Source organism: Callospermophilus lateralis, chromosome 6, assembly GCF_048772815.1.
Source record: "Callospermophilus lateralis isolate mCalLat2 chromosome 6, mCalLat2.hap1, whole genome shotgun sequence".
NCBI lineage: Eukaryota > Metazoa > Chordata > Mammalia > Rodentia > Sciuridae > Callospermophilus > Callospermophilus lateralis.
The window spans coordinates 13,427,656-13,448,744 of NC_135310.1; the positions used below are offsets into that span (position 1 = coordinate 13,427,656).

The window sequence follows — 21,089 nt, forward strand, 5'->3', positions numbered from 1 at the left end:
GCAGTGATAATCAAAGTCCTGCTATTTTATGTGGGGAAATTGAAAGAGGCACTCGAGAGGAAGGATAAATATTGCATGGGAACAATTCACTGTCAGACAAAATTCATTTATTTTGCTTCAGGAGATAAAGGAGGTGGAAATAATTAAACTTGGCTTCCATTCCTAATGGGAGAGTTACGAGTGGTGTTTTCCGCCAATCATTTTTTCTTGCTCTTTGTAAATATGGTACAATAAGAAAAATAAGCTAGAGCTTTCTAGTATGAAATTATAATTTAAAAAAATATTTACATAACAATGGAATGGGGATTTGAAACAAATATTATTTTACAGAGAAAACTTTTTGCAGTACAAGAACAGCCAGAGAGGATTAAGCAACCAGCCAGCTCTGGTCTTGGTATGGCAATGGGAAGGACTTTCACCTCTGCTTAAGGTCAATATGTTTGTTTTTTTTTTTTTTCTCTTTTTGGTGCATTTGTTATCTTGAGATTCTATTCCTCAACTTCTTGTATTATTATTGTTCGTTTTATGGCCCCATGAAGACCTTAGCACAATCCCTGAGCAATAGTCAAAACAAATTTAAGCCTCTGGCTAGGTCATGAATTTGACTGGATCACAGGTGTGTCCTGGGTATTAATGTTTTCCATCTCAAATAATGACAAATGTGCACAAGCACACACATACACACACACATGTACACATACACGCACACACGTACACATACATATGCACACACAAGGGCACACAGAATAACAAAGGTCTCTTCTTGACTCCTAATGTTACCAGTTGTAATGTTAGTTTCCTTATGTCTGTGGGTGAATCTGGAATCAGGTTATTAAAAGTCAAATATATAGTGTTTCTGCCTCAGGTTTCCTTTGCGGAGGAAGGAATCCTGGTAATTTGCCTGTCTTTTTTTCCTCGTTTCCCTGACAGGTTTAAGCTTATATGAACATACTTGCTCTTTATTATCTTGTTTCTGGATGAATTAAAATAGACTGCGTCTTTTCAACATTACATATAAATTTTAGGTGAATTCTGCATTAAGTTTAGTAACTTAAGCAGGTATATGTTAATTTGAAAATTCAATTCTATCTTGGAGGGTCGAGTTATAGAGACACACACACACACACACACACACACACACACACACACACACACTAATATCCTCATGGATAATGATCTAAAGTTTAAGTTGCAGAACAGAATTGGGGAGGGGGAGAAATACAGCTTCTGATATTTTTAACATAAAAATCATATATTTTATTTTACATTTATTAAATAATATTAGAATTGTCCAGTAAAAGAATCCTATTTATTTTTCATTTAGGAAAGAAGCTTAATGCCATGTTATTCCAATATTATTATTTTCATCTTTCTTGATTTAATATCAATTGATTTCAGATATATTTTCTTTATGTAATAATTCTTACCCTGACATAACTGCAAAGTAAGTGATTATTAAAAAGTAGTTCTGTTTTCTAGCCCCATCTTCAGGACCAGGGTGGAGCTGCTTGATGACCACAGAGAAGGTTCTAGGTACATATCTCTAGTATTATGATTTAGTATTTCATTTGTTTAAATTTTATACACAGATATAACCTAATTTAAAATGCCGTGGTATTGAAAGCTATGCACTTAGGCTTTATTCCAAGTAGTGTCCTACCTGGCTGGCTATATATTTTAAAATAAAGGCCATGTGAGACTATTGTGTCCTTGTTTGTCTGAAAACTCCAAACCCTCAATCCTAATGTCTCTTCTGCAAATAAGATGTCTTTCCATTTAATTTTCTGAAGACATTTTAATGTCTTCCATTACCCAGGGACTATTTCATGCTTACAGTTTCTGCTGTGGACATATTATCAGATATCATGACAGCCTCATAAAAGCCTACAATGTTACAATTGTACAGAGATATATTTCCCATACCATAAAATGCATGCACAGGTGTACAGTTCAGTGGTTTTTAGTACATTCACAGTGATGGGCAACTGTCACCACAATTTAATTTGAGAACATTTTCAGCACCACCAAACACACCCTACAACATTAGCTGACCTCCTCACTCCTGCTTGCCTCCTCCCAAACTCCAGGCAGCCACTGTTCTACCTTCTGTCTCTGTGGATTTGCCTGTGCTCAACATTTCATATAAGCAGGATGATACTGGATATGGTCTTTTTGTGACTGGCTACTGTTGACTGTCATAATGTTTCCAAGGTTTGTTCATGTTGCAGCATTGTGAGCCTTTAGTATTTCTTTTCTTTTAATAACTAAATAATATTCCCTTAGGCATACACTACATTTTGTGTATCCACTTGCCTGTTGAACATTTAGGCTCTTCCCTCTCTTTATCTGTTATGTATAATGCTGCCGTGAGCATCCTTGCACAATTGTGTGAACATGTTTCTCACTGTCTCCACACATCGCCAAGAGTGGAATTGTAGCATCCCATGGTAACTCTGGGTTTAGGATTTTGAGGAATTGTCACTCCTTTTTCCAAAGTGGCAGTTACAGTTTACATCTGTGCTAGCGATGCATGAGGATTTCAATTTCCCCACCTCCTTGACCACACTTAATGTTTGTTCTTTTTTATTTTAGCCATCCTTGTGGGTGTGAAGTTGCATCTCCTTGTGGTTTTGATTTGCATTTCTCTAATGATCAGTGAGGTGGAGTGTCTTATCATGTTCTTGTAGACAAAGGTCCACTTTTGATGTTTGCCCCTAGCCTGAGCCAAAAATCCTAATTATTTTCAGCTACAGTTTTAAATATCTTCTCCCTTACTTTTGTTAGAGAACAAAGAGGTTGTGCAGTTCGGTACTTTAAGTCAGTGACAAAGTTAATACATCATCTTTGCTCTCCATTTTACAAGACTGTTGGGAACCCTCGTGGTAACTTTCTGGGATTGGTGGGAGAAAACTAATTCTTGCTTCAGGATTCCTAATCTTAGTGAACTGTAAAGTGAATGGAGTTTGCTGATTCTGGGCTCCTAGAGTGCTATTCTATGCTTCTATCTTCTCCTGTTTTGTTCGGGTTCTCTTGTGTAGGTCTCCTGGGTTTGTTCTCAGGACAGGATGTAAAGCATTATAAGCACTAAAGAGCACATGGTAGAAAAAGAAGTATTGCTGTGGATCTTTCCCTGAATTATTTTCAGGGAAGGAAAAGAATACACGATTGAAATTCTCTGTGAGAAATTAAGGCAACATCAAGACATGATTTTCTTTGGGTGACCTGGGCATCATTGGAGGTCTGTACAGTTTTACAGGATTGAAACCCATACCCAGAGGAGCTTAACCAAGGTGAGAGATTGGCTCCCCAGGCTGAGAGAGCACCAGTGGTCTCATCAAAAGCCATGTCTCAGAGTGGGTTGGCTTGGTTGTTCTTGGGATGCCACCTGAAAACTTCCAGCTCACATCACCACAGCATTCTGTGTAAGAGAGATTCTTCTCTGCTACCCTTGAAATGAAATCCCGGAACTGAGTCTTCCTGGCCCCATTGGCTTGACCTGAGTCACTTGCTCATCACTGAGTCATGGACTGTGACCAGTACTGTGGGCTGCATGACTTAGTCTAGTCACTTTGTGTGGGCCAGGGAGGGGAAGATATGGTGGAGAGGGGAGGAGAGTGTGTGCAGAGTGACGAATGGCCATTCTCTGCTCACAACCACAGACCACAGGCTGGCATCATTCTCAAAGGGCAGTTCTGAGAAGGACACCCAGCGGTCATCCAAGGCCGTGGTGTTCAAAGTTGGGAGTGTGTGTTAACTTGCAGGGCTTGCCTGTTCCACCTGGTGTTTTAGAAGCAGATGCTTTATCTAGTTTCACAGGTCCAAAGCTGGAGAGGTATTTTGTACCAGGATCTCACCAACACCCAACTTTAATAACATTTGGATGAGATTTTGGTGTTAGAGTTGATGTTGAAAAGGATACTTGAGGAGATGTTGGACTGGAATGAAGATATTTTTCATGTGAGAAGGAAGTTAATTTTGAGGGGGCAGAAGGTAGACTCTTACACTGAATTATGTCCCACCCAAATTCATGTTGCAGTCCTCATTGCCTTCCCCCAGGATGTCCGAAGGTGATCTTATTGGAAAATGTGTTGCAGTTGCAATTTGTTAAAACGAGGGCATTCTGGTGAACCTTTATTCCACTATGGCTGGTGTCTTTATGCAAAGGGAGGTTTGGACCCAGTGACATGCAGGCAGGGAAGATACCATGTGAACTGGAGTTAAGCTGCCACAAACCAAGGGAGGAACCAACAGAGGCAGGAAGAGGGGCCTCGAACAGTTCCTTCTCCAGGATTTTCAAAGAGAACACAGCTTAGACAAGAAAAAAACATTTTCCTCTAGTTTTGGAGCTCAGTCTGAGATACAGGTGTCAGCAGGTGGGACCGCAGCATCTAATGTTCTCTTCTTGTTTTAATTGGTTTTGTTGTTATTTCTTCTTCTTCTTTTTAATAGAAGAAACAAAAGCACCTGAAGATGATGAAATGGAGAAACTTTACAAATCATTAGAGCAAGCGAGTCTGTCTCCTCTTGGGGACCGCCGGCCTTCGACCAAAAAGGAGTTGAGAAAGTCATTTGTGAAACGCTGCAAGAACCCATCCATCAATGAGAAACTTCACAAAATTCGAACCTTGAATAGCACATTGAAGGTAAGATGGTTTCCGACTGTGGATAAACTCTGTGGATGTGAGGCAAAGAAGGACGGGCTCCGCAGAGGTTCATGATAACAACAGTGTGTCTGTGGGGGTGGAGGCCAGGGCAGTAAGGGTAAGTGTGATCTTTAGAGAGTAAGGTGACCCTGGACATCTTTCAGTCACTAGGACATTCCCACAGTGGCACCCATGGTGTTTTTCCACAGCAGGCCTTCCTTTTACTTTCACTCTGCTATGAAATTTCACATGTTAAGCTCCTACATGGCAAGGACCACACACCATTTGTTTTTGTAGCCCTTATGCCTCAGTTTGCAGACAAAGACAAATATTCAGTAAAATTACTGTACCTGGCATCCAACCTCCCAGCTTCAACAATAAGTATTTACTATCTCAGACTTTCTGTGGTTTTGGAATTTGGGAATGGCTTGGACAAGCGTCTACATCTGTGAATAAACATGACCATGAGGCTATGACTAAGGTGTCCCCTAGCACAGTACCCAGCTCAGTAACTGTTGACTACAGTCGGAGATCATCAGTGGGTGAGAATCAGCTCTTGGGTTTTCACCTGATTCCTTTGAGAGTGCCATTCTTCTGAGCTATATCTGGGAGAAAGTCCTCCTTTTCTGGTATAGCAAAGACTTTCAGCTGTAGGACTTGCAGCCAAGTAACACCGCGAGAGCCCGGCAGTGAGCAATAGACATCTTGTGGTAACAGAGGAGCAGATGTTTTCACAATGGGAGAGAGGGACCATGCACAGGATGTACTGAAGCTATTTTCAGGGTCTCTCATAACTAAAATGCTTCTTTATAACAAAAGCATCCTGCTTTCACATTTACATTATAACATGAGCAGGAGAAAGCCAGGAGACTTTGTAAAATAGTCCTAAATTAGCAGAACATTTGTAGATTCTGAAAAGCCTTGATAGGTCCTGCAATTTAATTCTGTTTTGCTCATGTCCCTTTGCATTAAGAATTTGAGTCCTTTTCCTGAAAGAAATGTCAGCAATCAAAAGAACAAGGCTACAAAGACATGGCTGAAGGGCTCTTGTTAGTCAGAATTCTAGTAAGTCAACAGCAAGTCAATAGCACTAAAGGCTGAAAAAATGAAGTTGGAAAAAAAAGCGTATTTTTAATTATATAAAGAAACTCCAAGTGCAGAGAAATTCCCTAATATTAAATGATGGAAATATATTACTAGCATTTATTCCACAGTGTGTACAGAATTGATTAATGTGGTGAGTCACATTAGCCATAGTATGTTAGAATTTTACTATTTGTCTTTGTCTGCAAAAACGGAGATGAGTAAATAACTTTTCATCAAGCAGCATTTCCTGAATCATACTGTGTACCAGGCACTCGTCTAGGTCACAGTGACCGTGGAGTGAAAAACCCTGGGCAAATGGAAACAGAGAGAAGAACACACAGCTAGAATGCAGTGTGGTGTGAATGCAGTGGAGATGATCTTGGGGGTTTGGTTGCCCAGAGAAGGGAAGTGACTGACCGTAAGGTCAGTGAATGACAATTGGTCAGTGAGAGAGAGATGAAGAGTATCAGGAAGGAAAGGGAAGGGCCTTCCAGGAAGTGCAGTGTCTATCAGTAGAAGATACACTACTACCCATGTTGGGAGAAATAGGAGGGAGAGGCTAAGGAGACCAGGGCCACGTGGACCATTTGCAGGAGAGAGACCGTGGCCTCTGACTCTCCATAGAGCAATGGACTAAAGATGTCAGACCTTCACCGGGACATGCACCAACCAAAGAAGTCCATAGGCCCTCTGGGACAGTTGGTTTTTTTTGTGCAGATTGGCCACGTCATCAATGAACTCAGCAACTTTTTCTTTTCTCCCAGTATATTACTGGGCAATCTGTTGCTAGGTAGCAAATTACCCCCAAACTTAGCAACTTCAACAATAAGCATTTACTATTTCAGACTTTCTGTGGTTTTGGAATTTGGAAATGGCTTGGACAAGCTTCTGCATCTGTGAATAAACACAGCTATGAGGCTGTGACTAAGGTGTCCCTTAGGGCTGTGTTCATTTTTCCCCTGGGAAGGATCTGCTTCTAAGTTCTCTTTGAGTTGTTGGCAGGTTTCTGTTCTTTGCAGGTTGTTGGACTGAGGGTCTCTGTTGCTCTCTGGCTGTTGGTTGGAGGCCACCCTAGTTCCCTGCTATATGGACATCTTCATAGGAAGCTCGCAGCCTAGAACCTGGCTTCTCTCAGAGTGAGCAAGAGAGCAAGATTGAACAAGCAGCATGAGTTAGAAGTCAGCATCACCTTATTTCTATACTGTTCTATTTAGTAGAAAAGCAAGTCATTAGGTAGGTCCATACTCAGGGAAGGGATTATACAAGGAGATGAATCTCAGGACATTTGGACATTAGGCTCCATGATAGGGTTGCCTCTGATGGCCCGCTGGACTGCCCTCTGTTCATTTGAGGAGAACAGCCCTTTCCATAGATCCTTCAGGTCTTGTAAAAGTGGAGTTCTAGGGCTGATGAAAGTAGTCCATGTCATGTGGACCTGTCAAGGTCAGGAGGTTGAGGAGAGGATGATGTGGAAATTGGCCTTGGTGAAAAACAAATAGCAAACAAAAATGAAACATATCAGCTTATCCAATGGGGAAAGAGAAATTAGCATATGTGATTATTCATGTTGAAAAACTTTTATAGTAATTACTGTTTAGTTCTTTTTTAAAATTCAAAGCAGTTAGGCTGGGGACATAGCTCAGTTGGCAGAGTGCTTGCCTTGTATGCACAAGGCCCTGGGTTCAATCCCCAATACACAGACTCTCTCTCTCTCTCTCTCTCACACACACACACACACACACACACACACACACAGGCAGTTAGAGTATCAGTTGCCCTTGAGGGAGAAGAGGATTTTACTGGGAGGGGCAACAAGGGGAGCTTCAGATGTGCTGGGTAAGGGTCGTTTTTTTGACCCTTGTTATGGTTACATGGATGTGGTTATATGGTGATAGTTCATCAAGCACAAATTTTTCTGTCTGTGCACTTTTCTCTGTGTATGTGGCATTGCAATAAAATGTTGGTTTAAAAAATACTTCAAACTGGGCATCATGGCGCATGTCTATAATCCCCGTGGCTCGGGAGACTGAGACAGAAGGATCACGAGTTCAAAGCCAGCCTCAGCAATGGCGAGGCACTAAGCAACTCAGTGAGACTCTATCTCTTGAAAAAGAAAAAAGAAAAAAAGGGCTGGGGATGTGGCTCAAGCGGTAGCGTGCTCGCCTGGCATGCGTGCGGCCCGGGTTCGATCCTCAGCACCACATACCAACAAAGATGTTGGGTCTGCCAAAAACTAAAAAATAAATATTAAAAAAATTCTCTCTCCTTAAAAAAAAAAAAAAAAAAAAAAAAGGAGAGAGCTGGGGATGTGCCCCAGGGGTTGAGTGCCCCTGAGTTTAGTCCCTAGTACCAAGAAAAAAAAATACTTCAGAGGTGAAATGGGGTGAGGCAAGAGCAGCAGTTTCATGCAGAAACAAAGAAAATACTGTAGTAATAATGTTTATGTTAGTAATAGGTACATTCCATAAAGAAAAATCCCTTCACTGGGATGATATTGGAATGCATGCTCTTTGGGGAAATTCTTGGAAGTTGAGCAAACTGTTATGTCATATACTATAAATGGAAATCTTCTGGAATTTCTGCTAGCTCAACATTCATGGACTTTTGAGTAAGCCTGTCTTTATTTTAAAATGAATGATTAATAGAATGGTTAGTGGGGCAGAAGGAAACTCCTTCAGTCACTCTGACCTATTTCACCAGGAATGAACCCTGTCTTCCCTGAAGCTGCGCTGGTGGGCACTGTGCCAACATGCTTGGGTCTTGAGTTAGACCACGAACTGAATATTTGGAGGATAAATGGAAAAATCCACATTTTCTCTTTCCTGGCATTGTGGCGACCCTGAAACCTTGCTTGCCTGACTTAAAGAAAGGTGGACCTTGGCAAAGTAACCTTTGATAGCTACTTCGATAGCTTTGTGCGACAGCCAGGAGGAACAGGGCCACTGTGTGAGGTTCTGGCTCTCAGGGCACTTTGCCTGGGAAGGAGCTCAGAAGGTTTCATTAATGCCCTGCTTCTGTATTTTTTTAAATTTTTTTTTTTTTTTTTGTACTAGGGGTTGAACTCAGGGGCACTCGACCACTGAAGCACATCCCAGCCCTATTTTGTATTTTATTTAGAGACAGGGTCTCACTGAGTTGCTTAGGGCCTCACCATTTCTGAGGCTGGCTTTGAACTTATGATCCTTCTGTCTCAGCCTCCCGAGGTGCTGGGTTACAGGCATGCACCACTATTCCCAGCTTACTTCTGTATTCTTGTCCATAGTTTTTTCTTTTATCTGTATAAGATCTAACACAGATTTCACCCAAATATCAAGAAATTTGGATTGTTTAGAGCAAGAAACCAAGTGAGAAGTGTTAACCTCATTTCCAAAGACCTTTAGCTTTTTCCCCCAAATTTTTATCAGTTTTAAAGTGGCAGTAAATTCATTCTTGCCTTTTAAAAATCAATTTCCCAAATTTTTATTAATCTTCAAAGATTCTATTTAGTTTTCTCAATAAAATATTAAGATCTCCCTCTGAAGCAGATGTCTGAATTTCTTTAGAAAACATAAAACTCCCTGAATAACTTCATATTAATAGCACTGGGGGGCTGTCAGAGGATGAAAGCTTATTATTTATTTATATTTTATTTGAAAAAGAATTTTTTTGAAGCATAAATATTGAGAACTCAGAAGAAAAGAAATAAAACTCTGGGCCTTGCCTGACTTCCACAAACAACCCTCTGCTTATCTACTCACCCTTTCTTTCTTCTGCTTCTGGGTCCAGGACCACGACTTGATGTCCCTCTTTGGTTTCTTCCTGCTCCACTGTGTTTGACGCCAGCAACGTGGGGGTCGCTCTTGGCCTTCACAGTTTTGGTGGGATGGTAGAGGGCAGAAACCTGGCAGGAGTGTCTGTGACAGAATGGGCACGGGGACACGGGGGACAAGGAGAAAAATGGAGGGTGATTGGATAGGGGTTGGGTCAGAGGGGACTTTTAAAGTGGGAGAAGTAGCCATGTGCAGGTAGGCCTGTGAGAAGGACCCAGCAGAGGTGGGACGTTGGCGAGTCACAGGCGAGCAGGGGCAGTGGTGTCCACGTGGAGGGACTGGCTTTGCGAGGAGCACAGACATTTTATCTGTATGAACCGGAGGGAAGGCGCCTATGTCTGCTGATGTAGGTAGTGAGTGATAGGAACTTGGGAGTACTTTTCTGATTATTTTCATTTCCTCAAAAAGATACAGAGCAAGGTCATCAGCTGTGCGTGAGGTGGAGGGGCTGCTGCAAGATGAGATCACAGTGTTTTTTTTTTTTATTTTTTAAAATTTTTTATTGGTACCAGTGATTGAATCCAGGGACAGTTAACCGCTGAGCTGCATCCCAAGCACTATTTTTTAAATTTTTTTATTTTGAGGCAAGGTATCACTAAGTTGCTTAGGGCCTTGCTGAGTTGCTGAGGCTGGCTTTGAACTTGTGATCCTCCCACCTCAGCCTCCTGAGCTATTGGGATTATCAGTGCCCAGTAAGGTGGCAAGTTTGAAACAGTTACTTTGGAGATGGGGAGAGAAAAGACAAGTGAAAGTGTGATTACTGGATAGCAGGGAAAGTCCTCTTACTAGCAGGCGTCCTGAATTGGGGGGGGGAGACCAGCAAGCATGGTTGGGAAGTTCTAGCTACACATGCTGCCCTGGGGTGGGCAGAGGGAGTGGTTCCCTCGTGGGAAGGTGCTGAGTGTGTACATGGCACATGGCATTGCGTTGGGTGCTGAGCGTACAGCAGTGAGGAACACATGTCCCCTGTCACCTTCTTTAAGCTTTAGAATAGGCAGCGTGGCAGGTCCAAGAGCATCTATATACGCCATGGTAGGTTCAGAGCATCTGATGGCAGGAGAGTATAAAAATGAAGAAGCTCCATAATCCAATTTGGGGAGTCTAGGGATGGTTTTCTGGGGAACATGCTGCTTGAAGCGAGTGTAGATGTTTGAGTTAAGTGGAAAAATTGGGTAAAGGAAGGTTGGAAGGCATTCCATGTGAAAGCAGCTCTGGAAATTAAAGTCGGTTGGATGCCACTTGGGCTTCATGGAGGCATGAACCAGCCTTTGCAGGTCAATACTGTCAGCGTGGAAAGGCAGAGGGAGGGGAATATCAACAAATGCAGCCGAGGTTGGTGAAGGGCCTGGGGCACAGGGAAATCATCAAGAGGACTCGGCAGGTGGGCGCATCCCTGCTCTGCTCTGCCATGCAGAATGTGGCTGTAAAGTGGGGGCTGGGGCGGGCCCTCACTTAGGAGGTCACAGTGGCAGAGCAAGTGTGATATGCCGGTCTGTGCCTCCAAAATAAGGACTCTGGTCCTAGGGACCAAGAAAACCACTTGAGATAAAATTGTCAAGAGCTGAGTGATCTACTTATTTTAGTATGGAAAATGAGGTATATTATTTTTTACTCCATTCCTTGACTCAGAAAAACTGTAACCCAAGGCAGACAATTAAAAAAAAAAATGTGAGTCACTGCTTTCTGAGGAGGCAGATAAAATAGCACTAATGGAATTTTTACTCTATTATCAGCATTTTTGGAATACATACCATTTTGATATGAGGTTGGTGTTTCTTGACTAAACAGATAACCCGCCTGTTTATTCTATATATGCTGATTAAATACGATTTATCAAAAATCAATTAAGAATTTAATAACTATAAAATTTTAAAAAGACATACTTTGTGCTCCTTTATGCGTTAAAGTGTTTGTCTTAGTTTTACTTAGTGAAGTTTGGCGGGGGGGGGTGGTCAATGAGATGCTTTTGCGTATAATTCTCAGCTCCTGGAGGTGTACAGTTATGCTAACACTAAGGCAGGGTCATTTCTGGGGTGTAGAGTCATGGACAGATCAGGTAAGAGCAGCATAGAGGACCTGGGCTCCTGTTAATTCTCCCCCTCACTCCTGGGAAGATACTTAATGTCCTTATGGCCATCATATATAAACAGAGGTGGTGTCAGATTGCTTAGGCCTGGTGCAAGCATTCAAATATTGATGTGTAAAATCACTTTGATAATTTTATGAATGAACACTTCACAGAGGGTGGGTGAAGATAATTTATTGAAATTCAGGTGCTCATGACACTGACACCCCCCTGTGCTCCCGCTTTTCTTCCTGGGCAGTGTAAAGAACATGATCTGGCCATGATCAACCAGTTGCTGGATGATCCGAAACTAACAGCCAGGAAGTACAGAGAGTGGAAGGTCATGAACACCCTCCTGATCCAGGACATCTATCAGCAGCATCAGGCCCCAAGTGAACCTGAAGGCGCACCACAGGAACTCACGGAGCCCCCTTCGCCTGCCTGTCTGGAAAATTCTATCTGAGGAAAAAGCCAGAATTCTCTCTTCTTGTATTTTACTGAAAGCCACTTTACAGGATGTTGCAGGAGCTTCTGTTTCTCCTTGATGGGAAAACTGAAGTTCCCCTCTGCAGCTCAGCTGAAGACAGTCACCAGATGCAGCAGGTTCCCCATCGAGTTTCCCCGTCATGGAGCCTGGAGTGATTGGGTTCAACTGAGCAGACATGATTTTGTGTTCCTACTGGGAGCTTGTGGAGATGGTAGGCTCTAGGTGGGATGTGAGAAACCTATCTTCTATCCTCTGCTTTCAAGAGAATCACAATGTACTGTGCCCAAAAGATCCTATTTTACTAGGGATAATGAGTCATAGAAGTATCATTTCTTCCCCCAAGAAGCATGAACATTCTCTACTTCACGGGCCTCAGAGTACTCCAAAGCATTCTTTGAATGGAGGTGTGCTTTGTATAGCAACAGCTGGAACAGGTCACAGTGGGATTGTGGAACAAAAATTCTTTGCCATGGCTATAGAAGGGTGGTCCTTTTTCCACGTGTTGAGAAATATTTTACAGAGTGGAGTGCAGGAGGGCCCGCGGAGGGGAGGTGTGCTGTGTTACACTCACTCAGGACTGGGTGGTATTTTCACATTTACCGGGATTGGGGAATATGGTTGATGTATCTTTTTGTCACGGCAGTTAGAAAAAAAAACTACTCCTCACAGTGGGGGACCACTGCTCCTCTCTGGCCTCCCTACAGGACTGTAGGGGGTCCTAACAGGCCCAGCAAGGAACATTCTGCTGCTTTTGTCTTTGGCTTGGTCCCCATAAGCAGTATGGATTTATATCCAGTTTTCCTGGGATCAATATTGGAAAGAGGATTCTGGCATTGGTATACATATCTGTTCTGGAAGTGGAGGACTCAAAAACTAAAGATTTTAACATGATTGTTTTATTTTTGTAAGCTCATGTGTCACGGTGTGCTTTGTGAATAGCCATCTATGTTTTTTATTTAAATATATTTATAGAAGTTCAAATTAGTAGTGTTTTAAAAGATCACATACTATTCTATGTTTTGTTCAGCCTATATATTCTGGAAGTGTACATACTTTTTGCTTGAGAAAACTAAGGATACTATTGATTTATCAGAGTTAGATTGCACTATAATGTACCAGGAATGCTCAGGAAATCTTGTAGACAACTATGGGGGCATGTATTAATAATTTTTCATTTGCTGAGATCTCTCTTTCTGTCTCTAATTCTTTTCATAGCTCTTAAATTGTTGTATTCATTGCAAGTCTTTCCCCTAACTTTCATCTTAAGTGGTCCCTTCTATTAAATAAACTTTTAAGTTTATGTCCATAAACCCTAGGCCAAATGAAACACAACTAACGTATTATTTTGACTAAATATCAATAGAAATGTCGGTTTATTAAAGAGCTCAACAGAGAAGCAATATGATATTGTTCACTAATCACAATGAAGATTTCTCACCTTAATAATAACCACAACCCGCTGAGAACCAATTTGGACCCTACCTGCTGCTAGAAAATTGTTAGCATAACACATTTCATTTTATTGCATCGAAGTGTGGCTTGACATTTAAATGCAGATAACCGCCTGAATTGTGTCTGCAACCCTAAATGGAAATAGTTGTTGAGTATTTCCTAAGAGGTCTTCATACTCTATAAACAACAGAACGACAACCTTAACATTAAGAAACAAAACACAAAACAGGAAGCAAGTTGAAGTACTGGAAACTTCTCTGAGATGAGGCACCCTATCAGTTGGTTTGGCTCAGCAAAGGTTCTCCTGCACCGAATACAGCAGAGTGCGTAGAGATGTGCCTAATGAGGGGTCTCCTGGTCTTGGAATGGGGTGGTGTTCTGGTTTGAGAGTCTGGTGTTTTAACCTCTTTATTCTGGCAATGGTTCTTTCTGTGAATAGCAGGTTTTATAAGGTAGCAGTTTTTAGAAGCTTGGTGGTTTGGGATTCACAATGTAAACCAAGTGTGAAGGGAAAGCAGAAATAATGTAATGGAGGAAATCATAGAATGACACCAAGTGTTTTTCCACCTCTTTTTTGGTTTTGTGTTTCACAGTTCTTTTTCTTTCTATTTTTTTTTTATTGGTGCATTATAGTTATACATAAGAGTGGGATTTGTTGTTACATACTGGTACATGCACACAATAAAACAATATAATTTTGTCAATTTTGTTCCCTAGAACCTTTCCACTATCTGTCCCTTTCTTCTTCTACTGTACTGATTTTCCACATTTTTTCTTCTTTTGATTCATAAAAATATTTAATTTTTTTGGAGGGGGTACTGGGGACTGAACCGAGGGGCACCTAACCACTGAGCTACCTCTCCAGCCTGTTTTTGTATTTTATTTAGACACCAGGTCTCACTGAGTTGTTTAGGGCCTCATTAAGTTACTGAGGCTGGTTTTGAACCTACAATCCTCCTGCCTCAGCCTCCCAAGCTGCTGGAATTATAGGTATGTGCCACCATGCCCAGCTACATATTTAAAATTTTCAGTGCTTTGTAGTTATACATAATAGTGGGATTAATTTTGACATATTCATAAATGAATACAGCATAGTTTTCTCCATTTCAATCCCCAGTATTATCCCCTTCCCACTCCCTGATACCCTTCCTCTATTGGCCTTCCTCTTATTTATTTATTTATTTTTAAATTGGTGAATATGTGTGTATATATGTGTGTTATGTGTATACGTATATACACACACATATGTGTACATATATATGGGAATATGATATGTTCATACATACATTTACATATTTGTTCCCCAGTTCTTAACCCTTCCTGCCCCTTTTCCCTCCCCTTTGGTCCCCCACCTTTACTCTCCTGATGTCCCTTCTATTTTTATGAGATCCCCTTTCGTTATTTCTTTATTGTCTCTAGCTTCCACATATTAGAGAAAACATTCCATCCCAACTTTCTGAGTCTGGCTTATCTCATTTAGCACGATGTTCTCCTGATCCATCCATTTTCCAGTAAATAACATAATTTCATTGTTCTTCACAACTGAGTAGAATTCCATTGTGTATATATACCACATTTTCTTTATCCTAAAAAATTAATTGCGGATTTATACCATATTTTTTTTTTTTTAATCCATGCGTCTATTGACAGTCATGTGGGCTGGTTCTACCACTTGGCTATTGTGAATTGCACTGCTATAAACATGGTATGCATGTGTCAGTATACTACAATGATTTTAGTTCTTTTGGATAAATGCCAAGCAGTGGGATAGCTGGTTATATGGTGGGTCTATTCTTAGCATTCTGAGGAATCTCCATACTGCTTTCCAGAGTAGTTGTACTTTTTATTTGGTTTACAACATTAACTTATAAACTTCTGAGCAGTTTTTTCCTAAATTGTAGATCCTTAAACACTTTTGACCAGAACTTGTGGATACATTTACATGTTTTACTTTGATTTTTCATCAGTACCTCTTTGACTGAGTTTTTTTTTTTTTTTTGCTTTATTTTTTTTATTGGTTGTTCAAAATATTACAAAGCTCTTGACATATCATATTTCATACATTAGATTCAAGTGGATTATGAACTCTCATTTTTACCCCAAATACAGATTGCAGAATCACATCGGTTACACATTCACATTTTTACATAATACCCTATTAGTAACTGTTGAGTTTTTAATGTGAACTCCTTTAGTACATTCAAACTTAAAAGCTCAATCAGCCCATGAGATGGCTTGACTGAGGCTTAAAGTTTTTGCTCAAGTCATTTAAGAAAGTTGGCCTAGCAGTTTTTACTTGGTATTTAAAATGTACTTTGCAGAACATTCCCAAATGAAAGTCATACTGCATTGCATGATTTCCACCCTATCTTTTTAGACCCAGATTCCCTGATCATTAGTCATTTTTACTTTGTAAAGAAATGCTTTTGCTCCATACTAGGTTGAGTTAGGAAGCAGGAGACTGCTTCATTGAGTTTCCAGCCTCAGCTATAGTCACTAAGAGGAGGATGGAGACAGAGCAGAGTGGGAAGAAGAGTGGGTGATACTTTTCATGACACTCAGTATAAAAGGAACCTGGTAAATTATGCCTTGACTTCAAGTCACTTTTCCTGTCCAAAAGATATTGAGAAAACTGGACTACTTCCAGTTTCTTGCTGGGGAGTAATTATCTCTCAAATGGATTTTGGGTAAGGGAGACTCCTGCACCCACTCTTCTAGCCACAGTCTGTGGCTGTGAAATTACTCAGAACCATATATGGCTGCTTGGAGAGGAAGTTAGTCCAAATCTGTGGCTCTTGTAAGGATTAGGATCTGGGAGCTATCTGCTTAAGGATTATGATGACTTCTAACCTCTGTTTTTGGCCTGTAGACCCAGACTGGAGCCTGATAGGGACTCTTACTGTTGGGTACCTTGCCAATACACACCCGAATCACACATTCATCTTGCATTCGAAGAGTTTATGTTGTTTTAAGAATTCTCAGTTTTGCTACTGTAGTTTAATTTAGGATGGATTCTACATTCGACAAAGAATCCTAAAGCATAAAATTGCTAAGACTCCAGGAAGCTTGTGAATCAGATTTCAGTGTGAATCCATGCCTTTATTTACTCAGAACTTTTTAGTTTGCAAAATCAAATGTGTGCTACAAGCCCTCCATCTGCACTCCCTACCCCCGCCCCCCCGCCACTTCCTGTTACCCAGTAGTCTAAGTGGGATGAATGTGGATTATTGATACAATGAAGTGCCTGGCCTCAAATCCCAATTGGTGAGGCCAGAATTTAAGTTTGAGCATCAGGACTCTGAGTCCCTCCCTATATGCCTATTCTGTTGCAAAACTTCTGCTGGAGCAGACCTGTTAGGAAGCAGTCTCCTGTGGGTCATCCACCCTAATGGTGCTGGGCTCCACACGGACCAGGCTGGTCAGGGTAGCTTTATGTGGGTCCATCCACCTGAAGCCTGAGGGGCTCCAGACCCTGAACACCATCTCTTTCTAATGTCCTGCCTTCACCTGCTGTGGGTGCTCTGTGAACTGGGGCTTGACCTTATCACTCTGTGCTTATTAATTTGCTTCTGAAAAATTTCACTGTTTTACCAAGTTTAGTGCTGTGAGATCTTAGATGAAAGAAGTATATTTAAAGAAATAGAGTGTATTTTGTTTTTATTTTCAGGTGTGTCTATCAGATGTCAGAGACTCAACTCAGTGATTAGGGGTTAGTCCTCTGACTTTTCTCTCTCAAATTCTTCTGTCATTGTGATAATTTCCTCAGGGAGACTTCAAATCACAAACAAGATCACAGCCATGAAACAGATTAAAATAAAAAAGTACTTTTGAGTTTTTTGAGGGTAGGTGCTATAGAAATTCAACCTATATTTAAATTTGTGGATATATACCTCTTTGCAAGAAAGAAGGACAATTTTTTGATGTAGCCACATAGATGATTTAGTGAATAATTTTAGGTACAAACACTGAAGATCCAAATGTCACTTTATGCGAAAAAATACTGTGTCCAACTGAAGTATTAGGATGTATCTCTTCTTCAGTCTAATAGAACACGGCAGGTGATACAGGTATTCAAATGTATTTACTCTCCTACCCTCCTCTCACAAGAGAAATTGCATGCATAAAGCCTGATCACAAGCAATTAAAAGTAAAACGTTCTTCACCAGATTTTTGCAACACATGAAATTGGTGGTGTTGGGGGAGGGGCATAATTCTAACCCCCAGAAAGCCGCATCCCAGGGAATGGGAACTGAGCAGACATGCAAAAACCGATTGTTTGTGAGACAGGAAGAAATCTCCTTGCCTCTTCTTTATTCTTTATTCTTTCCCACACAATCACAGCACCACATAAAAAAAAACATTATAAATGGATTTAACATTGAAAAAGTAGTTTTGCATTTCTCGTACTGTGAGGAAGCGGAATTGCTCTGTATTGATAATCTCTACCATTAGTTCAAAGGGAATAATGCCCCACAGAGACACTCGATAATAAAGTCCAGGATTTAAAATCACCACATATTTTCATGTCTTTGCATGATGGGGATGTAACTTTTAACACTGCATGGTGTTTGCAGCAAGATGCTCATGTGGAAATGTATCTGAAATTTCATTTGTGCTTTTATTCTTTGTCATCTACCCCTTTTGACTAAACTGGAGAAGGAGGCATGGCTCATTTCCTTTGCTGTTTTTAAGGTTGACTTGTAAGATGCAAATAAAAACAAAACAAAAGAAAATATATCTAGTAAAATTACATGGAAAAAAAAATAATCTACTGGTGTTTATTTTCTGCCTTGCTCTGCTGCTTCCTCAGATTGGGAGGAGGAACTGGGAAGTGCGTAATGGCTCTGCTGTGATGTTCCACAAAGGCTAGAGTGCCCTCTGGTGGCAGTCACCAAGATAATAGAGTCCAGGAAACTTTTTCTTTAAAAGATCTAATTATATTGCTGTTGGTCCACACAATTTGACTTGCATATTATAGTACCTTTTATCACTGCTGGACATCCACATTTCGTTTCTGGTAATTTTAAAGATTGGCAGATTTCAAAAATTACCATCAATGGCACAAAAGCTCCTTAAACCACATAAGATACATTTTGGGTAAAGTGTACAAAGAAGATATTGAAATCTCTAAATAGTTTGCCTTTGTTTGTATCCACCAATCAGAGGAGGCCAACCTGCATTTGGATGTGATTCACAGCTGTCTATACAATGGGTGCATTTTTTTTTCATGTTTTTACCTTCTCTCTCGGTTCTTGCTGCACTTGCTGAACCCTCCTTTGTCTTCATTCCTGCCATCACCAAAGATTCTTGGCTCCCATATTCAAGCAGTAAAAATCATTTTATACCAAGGGGATCAGAAAAAGACCTAGGTAGAGTGGGTTCCTGATTTCTAGAACAGCCTTGTATTAGTTTCCTGTTTCTGCTGTAACAAATGGTCACTGATTTAGCAGCTTAAACAAGTTTTTACTTTAGTGCTCTGGAGGTCAGAAGGCTGAGGTGGAGTTCCCTGGGTTGAAGTCAGAGTTTTGGCAGAATGGCATCTTCTGTGAGGGCTCCCGGGGAATATCCATTATTTTCTCCAGCTTCTAGAGGGTACACACACTGCTTTCCTTCAGTCCCCTTCCCCCATCTTCCTAACCCTCTGTGCCTTTCTTCTGTAGTTACATCTTTCTCAGGCTGACTCTTTCAAGGACTGTGTGGTCACAATCAGAGCAACTGGCTATTTTCAGGCCAGGTGATTTGCAGCCTCAATTCCTCTTGGAATATGTAGAAATGTATCTGAAATGTATCTGTGTAGGTTCCAGTAAGCAGGACCTGGACATTATGTCACTTACTGCAAATCTCCCTTTCAGGTGTCTTGCTCCATCCCCATGAACTATCACTATCGCCTAGAAACTCCAGAATTTCAAAGTTTCAAACAAGCTTGAAAGTCCTGTATGTCATATATACTATGACTTGAATTTGAGTGTATCAAGGGAAGATGATTTTTTTTAAAGAGAGAGAGAGAGAGAGAGAGAGAGAGAGAGAGAGAGAGAGAGAGAGAAAAGAGAGAGAGAGAGAGAGACATCCCCAGCCCAAGGGAAGAGAGAGAGAGAGAGAGAGAGAGAGAGAGAGACAACGCCAGCCCAAGGGAAGATGATTTTTATCTGAAAAAGGAAGACTTCCTGGCTAATGAAATCACACACACAGGTGCAATGGGGCCAGTGTCTAGTTATCAGATCAGGTGTTCATGGTACCTACATGTAGACAGCTGGTGCCGTCTCTGGGTGTTTGAGGGGTGCAGGGTGATGCACCAAATCCCAGTGAATGTTGGCTGCTCACAGCTCATCATGCCCTCTTGTCCAGAGCTTGGCCTGTGACTGCATGGCAGGTTCTTCTCTAGAGAGGGTTTCCTGCTCCCCTTTCTCATCCCTCCCCTCAGCAGTTACTGTCCAGTAACTCATTCTCACAGGATAGGACCAGCTCCATGGTGCAGTGTCTACTGCAGGGCCTCCCTGGAGATGAGATTGAAGCTAAGTTCTATCCAGAACACTTCATTAATGAGCTTTCTTCTCCTGCCCTATCCTCCTTCCCAACACCCCTTCTGTGAACCCTCCTCAATACATCGCTTTAACAAAAATCCCTGTATTGGGTTGTCTTTTTAGGTAGTGTGACCTAAGACACTTATCCACCTGTCTGCATGGCTCTTCCATGTAGGGGGCCCTTTCTGTTCTATGTTGCATAGGGTCCCAGGAAGCCCAACAGACTAAAGGTGCTATTGTATTTCTCTAGGCTCAACAATTTGTCCACCCAGAGAATGAAATCAGAATGCAAATGCTCTTTTACCCCATTCCAATCTGTTAATGTAACATCTATGAGTGAAAATCAGAATCATTTGTTTGCCATTACACAGCACATCACAAACACTGATTTTATGCCTTCTTTATAGAAGCCTTTCTTACATAACTCAAAAACTGGTTGGACTTGAAGTATTTACCTGCCATTACAAATTGTTGGCCAGAAGAGGTGTATGAAATTTCCTCTCCCATTTTCTTCATCCAGATATCCCAGTTAGGCAAATAATCCCTCTGAAAAGGCACTGCTTGGCAATGCCTATCACTTAGGTGATTTTAGGAAGGAATGTGTGTGATACTTTTGTATTTAATGTCATGTTTTTAAACTGTATGAATCAAGGTTCTTTTTCTTTATTTTTGCCTATGAATGTCCAACTGTTCCTGCACCTTTGTTTGAAAATGATTTTTCTTCATCAAATTTGCTTTCAAACCTTTGTCCAGAACAAGTTCGGTGTATTTATGCAGGCCTATTTCTGGTTCTCTGTTCTGTGATCTCTATTTGTGTCAGTACCACTCAGCCCCTGATTACTGTAGCTATGTAAATAAAGATTAGACCAGGGATAATTTCTTCTTTTTCAAAATGTCTTAGATAGATTTTTTTCTTCCTCTTTTAGAATAATCTTGTCTATCTCTATAAAAAATATTTCTGGGATTTTGATAGGAATTACATAAAAACCTGCATATCAATCCATGGGAAAATTGACATCTTGAGTA

The 21,089-nt window shown here is 41.0% G+C and overlaps 1 protein-coding gene across 1 annotated transcript in view; it reads left to right on the forward strand.

The window, feature by feature from the left end:
- The window catches only part of Ipcef1 (interaction protein for cytohesin exchange factors 1), a 65,724-nt gene extending 51,362 nt beyond the window's left edge, over positions 1 to 14,362 (forward strand). Inside the window, exons 7-8 of the mRNA XM_076858107.2 lie at positions 4,450 to 4,643; positions 11,863 to 14,362. Coding sequence (XP_076714222.2) covers positions 4,450 to 4,643; positions 11,863 to 12,066 — 398 coding nt within the window. The 3' untranslated portion in view covers positions 12,067 to 14,362. The remainder of the gene's footprint in view (positions 1 to 4,449; positions 4,644 to 11,862) is intronic.
- The last annotated feature ends 6,727 nt before the right edge of the window (positions 14,363 to 21,089 follow it).